The sequence below is a fragment of the Xenia sp. Carnegie-2017 genome, unplaced genomic scaffold (genome assembly GCF_021976095.1).
Source record: "Xenia sp. Carnegie-2017 unplaced genomic scaffold, XeniaSp_v1 HiC_scaffold_23, whole genome shotgun sequence".
NCBI classification, from domain to species: Eukaryota; Metazoa; Cnidaria; class Anthozoa; order Malacalcyonacea; family Xeniidae; genus Xenia; species Xenia sp. Carnegie-2017.
This window is the reverse complement of record NW_025813486.1, coordinates 11392935-11399918: the sequence shown is the minus strand read 5'-3', so window position 1 is coordinate 11399918 and position 6984 is coordinate 11392935. Positions and strand designations below refer to the sequence as shown.

Here is a 6984-nt window from a genome sequence, read left to right as displayed (position 1 = left end):
ATTGATCCTAACACAGTTTTATATGCACATGTGACTGGAGGAAATTGGAACTTGCCCCTTCAGGATACTAGTCGGCTGCTCTACCTGTTGAGCTATCAAGCCCACAGTAATTCCAAGGCCATCATTAGAGAATATACATAAAGTCAAAACATTGTGCCATCCAGGAAAACTGCTATTTTGGCGAGAATCTCTTATCCATATGCAGTTTAAAAGAAATTTGACTTGTCTCCAAACCCTGTGGGCAAGGTAGCTCAACATGTAGAGCGTCGGACTAATATCCAAAGGTGCGATTTCAAATCTTGTCCAAGTCACATGTTTTTTCATGTGTATATAAAACCGTGTTAGGATTAAGTATTTTGTACCTACCAATTGTGTAACTTTTGGTATGAAGTAGTTGCTGGGATGAAGTATGTAGGATGCATTTGAATTTTCTAAAAAGTCAACTATCCTGAAAACACTTTCCAGACAAATTGAGTGAATATGTTTTTAGTAAAAAAAGCTGTTCACTTAAAATCTTCTCAAACCACTCCCCAGGATTCACCTCCCTGTAATATGAGTCTGTGTGTAGTGTTGCTTAGCCTAACCATTCCAGCTTAACTTCCTTTAATTTTACTTAAAGTTTCATTTCGTGGCATGTTAATGGGTGAGAAAGTTGCTATACCAGATGGATACAGTGGTAAGATAATGTTGATTAAACTGTATTCACATACTTAGTACCTTTATTATTTGCTTTGGTACTATATTAACATGCTTGGTACCTTTTTATTATTTTTTGCTTTGTTGTGTATGTGAAAAAAATAACTTCACTCATTGTACCTTTTGGAACAGCTGCATATTACCGTACCATATAAACACATAAACATTAATGATCTTTATGTATGTTAGTCATCAAGTGGCCTGTGTAGCTAGTCTCTGTGGCTCCCAATGTTGAGGCACAGCATATCCGTAGGAAGAGGCCATCTCAAGTGATTTTGAGGTCACTAAGTTAGGCAGCCTATAAATTTGGTCATGCTATGTTAATGCTGCTCTTCAAAGTTTTTTGATAAAGAACAAATGTGGCAATATGACAAAAGTGTTCAGCGCTTGTCAAAAAATCACAGGAGGTGACCTTTTGTACATATGTTGACTCAATAGCATATCAATGACATTAAATGCTTACAAATAATCACCAGTGAAAAGCTTCATTTTTCAGCATTATGTATGTATCAAAAGAAGCCCTTATTTGAGAACATGGCTCTCTAGCACACACTTGGGTTTGCATGGGAAAGTACAAGCAGTTAAGTGCATTTTTTAAAAGTTAGCAGATGCCTTTTGATTTGGGTCTTCAAAACTCAACCCAACTTTAAAGAGCTATAAGTTTGTAAATTAAACTTTCTTACATTGCTTGCAGTTGCAGATATATAAAATCATGATATCATAGGGCACTGCAATTTAGTTTTGCTTTGGTTTCACAATTTCAGAGGTTAATCATGCCCCTAATATAGTCAAAGTTGTTTACTTAGTATCCACCAGGTCTTCTTTAGGTAGTCAACTTTGTAGATTTGGTGACCATGTTACTTTTACATGTATGTAGTTGATGAACTTAGTCATTGGCATCAATCCCATTTTAACGAGGGGGACCACATTCTTATATTCTGCTATTCCTGGGTAAATTTTTTTTCAAAACAATTTCACTTTCTAGAGAAATCAGCCCTTCACAGATTATATGGTTTCCCTCAATTAATATTGATGCCATGAACTTAGTACACTTACTAAGTAGACAAGATAAGTATTCTTACCAAGGGCCTAGGAAGATCAATGATTGGGAGGAGGAATATTCATATATTCATGATAGGAAGTGTTAAGCTCTTTTGAAATCCATTGTTTTAAAACGAATATAACATGCTTATATAAATATTGCTCTCCAATTATCGATCTTCTTGTTGTCTTGACTTTTACAATTTTGCCAATGACTTTTACTTAGTAGTAACCTTTTCAAGATCTGTTATCCTTTTTGGTTCACAGGAATGAAATGAATCTGTGTAAGTTTTTTATTTCAGGCTATCTTCTCAGGGAGAATCATAAACCTGTCACTGATGACCAGGTGAGCCTTCGATTTTAGTGAACAATATATTTTGTCAAAACATTTCATTAATATAATTATAATTTTTTTATAAGTTTCACACAATGTGTGTTTGGTGTATCTTATAATTTTATTGCTTTTAGCTAATATTGAAACTATTACAAAACTTAATTTTTAGGATAGATCTTTTCGAGCTATAAAAAGATTTTCTGAATTCACACATTGGAATCTTGAGGACAGGCCTTGTTTAAATGACAAGATCAGAAAGGCAATGCAATGGATTTACATTTCTTCAGCGGTGAGAACTTTCTATAACATTCATCGTCATCAATGTCCATTAATAAAGTAAATGGTTTGAACCCGGGAGTACCGTTACGTGTTTGTAAATGTAGATCGTCCAGGTTGGTATAGTTTTGTTGTTGTTGCCTGACGTTTCGACAACCTTAGCGGTAGTCATCTTCAGAGTCAAATGAGGAGTAAACGTCAGGTTATCCGTATTTGTTATCTGGTTCTTACGTCATTGTATTGTGTGTACAGGAAATGTGTATTGTCATTGTGAATTAGTGTGAAGTGAAATATTTTTATTTTTAGTTGTCATGTGTGATTTAGGTGTGATGTTTTTAGTTGTAATGTGTTGGTGTCAATTGTGTATTGTCATTGTGAATTAGTGTGAAGTGTAATGTTGTTAGTCGACCGTTTGTTTGTATTGTGAATAAGTCGTTTGTAAGGTGCCGATAATTGCTGTGATCTGTTCAGGGAGGTTTGTTACCTAGAACTTAGAACAAACAACAAAAACAGTCCTTCTCAGAACTATACCAACCTGGACGATCTATATTTACAAACATGTAATGTCCATTAATGTTGTAGAAACTTCAGAAACTTTGTACGACGTCTGTCATTGATTCATGTTTAAATTGCTAGAGGTGGAGATTATCACATGCATGAAAACATGTAGATCAATGGATAAGGATTATATGTGTGATATAGCAAAGTTCGATTTGTGTTATTGTACACAGAATTGTGTTTGGCAGAGAGTGTGTTCTGTCCTGGTCAATGTACTGGTACATTGATTTGTAGGGTGATAGGGTATAAGTTAGAGAGTAGTGTTGTGAGTTATTGTCCTGTAAGTTGTGTTTGGAAGAGTGCATCTGCTGTTCCAGTTTCTATAAAAGGATGATATGATTTATGTACGTAGTGGAAGGAGCAGAGAGCTGTGTTTAGAAGAGAACTTGTGCTAGTATAAGTGATTTCAACTGTCCAACTGCTGTAATGATTGAGAAATATACTTCAAGTGCAATTTCACTTTCCAACATAATCAAATCAAATGTGGTAATAGTGATTTACTTTAGGACTTACTCAATCAAAGATAATTCTCCAAAATAAGATGTGTTTTTTGCCAAAATTTAGATACATCAACCTGTGAAGACTGACACTGTTATGGCAAAAATTACATGACAATGGTCGAAGTGGTAATTTCTAATTCTTACCTCAGGGTGGAGAAGGATGATGTTTCAAAGTGTTCTTCCTCTGATGAACTAGAAGAAGAATGTACATTTCATTCAATTTCAATTTTTTATTGAAAGTTTATGTCAATCATAATTGATCGTTAATCATTTATTCCGATTGATTTCAATCCAAACCAAAATCTGTATATAACATGTACATTGGAAAGCTACCATTGGTGCTGCTTTCTTTAACATACGTAGATTGTGGAAGAGAAAGTGAGTTGTGGATTGCTTGAATAGTGTTATCTTTTGTCTGCAACACATGCGTATAGTTCTTTAAATTACAGCGATCTCGTGGTTGTCTTTTAATAATATTTTATGAGTTTAAACTTGTGATCGTGCGTGAAAACTAATGGGGTCTTCGATGTGTTCATTTTTTACATTTTATATTCTTGTGCGAAAACGTTTTCTGATATTTATACGTTTTCAAGGAACAAGTTATCCAAAATTCGTATCATTAATGGACATCATCTTTTAAGTATAGGAACAGTCTGGAAATTATTATACATACGCTTTTTTCATTGGTAATATATCTGGGCCAGGTTTTTTGCAACCCGCTTGTCTTATGTTCTGCTGAAAGCCTTAACACACCATTCTTACGCGCATCATTGTCGACACATTTTCCCTGTACGCAAATCTTCGTGACTTCATCATCACGTGAAACGTTTAAATATTTTCTGTTTAAACAGTATTAACTGTTTATGGAGTTAAATGAGTATTCTCTACAATGATGAATGGTCTCAAAAAAGTAATCATTCAAAATTAACTAAAAGATATCGTAGTTTAAGATGAAAATAAGCATTTTTCTTACCGATGGCATAAGGACATTTGCCTATATTTTTCAAAATTTAACTGTTCTTTATTCAAAACTTTAAATAACGACAAACAGCAACGGCGAAAACACGTTTCAGCGGTTAAGGAATATTCTCGAGTTACTTAATGTTGAGCACAAATAGTCAAGAGCAAACCAGTTTTGTTACAAAGTCTTTGGCGTGCGTTTATTATGGAATGTATTCGTAAGGCAAAAATCTTCCCATTCAATACAAAGTTTATCAAATTTCTTATTTGAAAATGGCGAATATCTTTGCAAACAGCTTGACTGTTCTCATCAAGCTTTAATATCATGTCGCTAAACTGCCATTGCTCCAATTCTCATCAATATAGGCACTCATACCATTTACAGGTTAATGTCAACAAACTTTTTGAATAAGAAACTCGACTGTTTGATAGTTTTGCTAATTTCGATTTGTCAAGTTCATTTTTCTCTGCTCATTATAATTATCGGTTAATAAATGTTTCTTTACTCACCAATGAAAACTCCTTAGTCTGCATGATGATTTTTTTGTCCTGGTGTGTACAGTGTGCTTTGATTTTCTATTCTAACAGTTCAAACATTTTAACTTTGTTTTCACATAAAAGAACTCTTAGATAAGACGAGCATAATAATTAAAACAATTTTTTTGAAAACCCTTTCCAAGTGGACATAATTACTGAGGCATATTTGCATGTTTGCCGATATAAACAAAGATTTTGAATGAAAGTCACAAAACCTAGCAGCAATGCTACCAGTATTTACGTACAGTGAAAAAGCAAAACGTTTTGCATAGAAATAGCAACATCTGTGTCGAGAAAAATTAACTAACTATCTAGAGCCCGTTGTTACACCACTGTAACAATTACCAATCAAATTTGCGCAAACTTTTGAAAAGTCCGGGCTCTGCAAGATTTAAGCCAATGTATTATAGAAGCAGCATGGAGATCAAAACGAGAAAACAATATGAGGGAGTCCTATGAAAATGGAAATTGTACTGCGATCAAAAGGAAGCTAACCTGCTTTTACCGTCCTTGGCAGAAGGTATAAATTTTCTTGCAGAACTGTTTCAGGTAGGCATGGTGTGTAATGGATTAAACACGGCACGAAGTGCTCTCTGCAGTTGCTATCTGGAAAAAAACTTATCATTTGGGTAGCACCTTTGTGTACGACGTTTTATGAAGGGTGTTTTTGAAACAAGACCAAGCCTACCAGAACACAAACATATTTGGGATGTACGTACTCTCATTGAATTTTTACTCTAACTTATGTGTAGCCCCTCAACCTAAAAAACTTAACATTAAAAGTATAACTATGCCTCTGGCAATCATTAGTCTCCTTTGGCGATAAAATCCTCCACCCCAAACGTTGAACTTTGTCCCGTCACAGTATTGAAAGAATATTTTAAAGAAACAAGGGACGTACGTGACAGTAAAATACACAATTATTGATTAGTTATTAAAAGCCACATAAAGCCGTAACATCTAATACTCTATCAAGGTGGCTTAAAGACATCTTGAAAAGGGCTGTTATTACTGACTTCACGGGATACAGCACCAGAGGCACCTTGTCGTCGGCAGCAAAACGGAGTAATGTCGATATTGCAACAGTCTTGCAAGCGCTAGATGAACAAATGCATCTACGTTTAATTGATTTTATAACAGGCCCCTGCAAAATAAAAGCAATTTTGGGCAAGCGTTTTTACACTCCTTTGCACAGGACCATATGTTGGCAAATATCGTGTTATTGTTATTCATTGCATGCGAGCTGTTTTTTCCAGAATATATTGATTCTATATGGTTTGTTACTATCACGTATGCTCATGAATATCTTTGAATATCTCACGTAACTCATTAGTGACGTAGTCCAATGATAAAATAGAATTTAAAAATTAAACGAAACTTACCTGTAAGTTGAAGTTTTATTGTAATTCTAAGAGTTATTGGACAAGGAAACTAAGGAGTCACCAACCCACATTAAAACCATAAAGACCAACTTGGTTTGTTTTCCCACTTTATGGGATTTTTTCGTTATGTTGGTATCACTCGCAGCGTTAAAGACTAGACACTTGATCTGCGTGCGCATATCTCATGTGACGCCTTACTTTCTTTGTTAAATAGCTTATAGACTTACAATGAAACTTCAACTTACAGGTAAGTCTCGTTTAGTTTCCAAATCTACACATAAAATACAGTAGTCACAATTTTCTTGGTTTCTTTGATTTCAGTAGGTAATATGTTAAAATCGGTGAATAAAAATATTGCTATTTCCTTTTAAGAGGTCTTGGATTGTTTTAGTCATCATTGTCTTGTTGCCAGAGTAACTGTTGTAAGTCAAGGTTATTCGAATATTCGAATTAATCTTTAAGACAGATGATCTTTACGATGCATGCAGTAAAACTACTTTAAAATATTGATTTAAAACGTACTCTTGTATAATATATTTCATTTTTATAGTTTGTTGTTGAAATTAATGGATGCTTTTTAATCAAATGAAAATAGTCTTAATACTCATAGTATTACTTATGAAATGATTGAAAATTCTTTTACACGTCGACACTTTAACTTCTATTTGTATTACGTACAGTGATTATGATACAAAACTGT

The 6984-nt window shown here is 34.2% G+C and overlaps 1 protein-coding gene across 2 annotated transcripts; it reads left to right on the top strand.

The window, feature by feature from the left end:
- Nucleotides 1-631: 631 nt before the first annotated feature.
- On the top strand, nt 632-3874 carry LOC124448083 (ribonuclease H2 subunit C-like). Of its 2 annotated transcripts, XR_006948913.1 has the most exons (5): nt 632-676; nt 1193-1276; nt 2040-2083; nt 2241-2360; nt 3470-3874. XR_006948913.1 is itself a non-coding variant. In XM_046999106.1 (4 exons), the coding sequence occupies exons 1-4, from the start codon at nt 640-642 to the stop codon at nt 3515-3517; spliced, it is 249 nt and encodes an 82-aa protein (XP_046855062.1). In that variant the 5' UTR covers nt 639; the 3' UTR covers nt 3518-3874. The 2 variants fall into 2 exon arrangements, 1 of the variants encoding a protein (XP_046855062.1); XM_046999106.1 differs by lacking the exon at nt 1193-1276 and having other exon boundaries at nt 639-676.
- Nucleotides 3875-6984: the final 3110 nt, after the last annotated feature.

Bases quoted from the DNA above. Each gene is read 5' to 3' on its own strand.
- LOC124448083 (XM_046999106.1), top strand. From the start codon at position 640: ATGGGTGAGAAAGTTGCTATACCAGATGGATACAGTG. The intron at 677-2,039 runs GTAAGATAATGT...TTTTTATTTCAG, and splicing joins TATACCAGATGGATACAGTG to GCTATCTTCTCAGGGAGAAT. The intron at 2,361-3,469 runs GTGAGAACTTTC...GCCAAAATTTAG, and splicing joins GGATTTACATTTCTTCAGCG to ATACATCAACCTGTGAAGAC.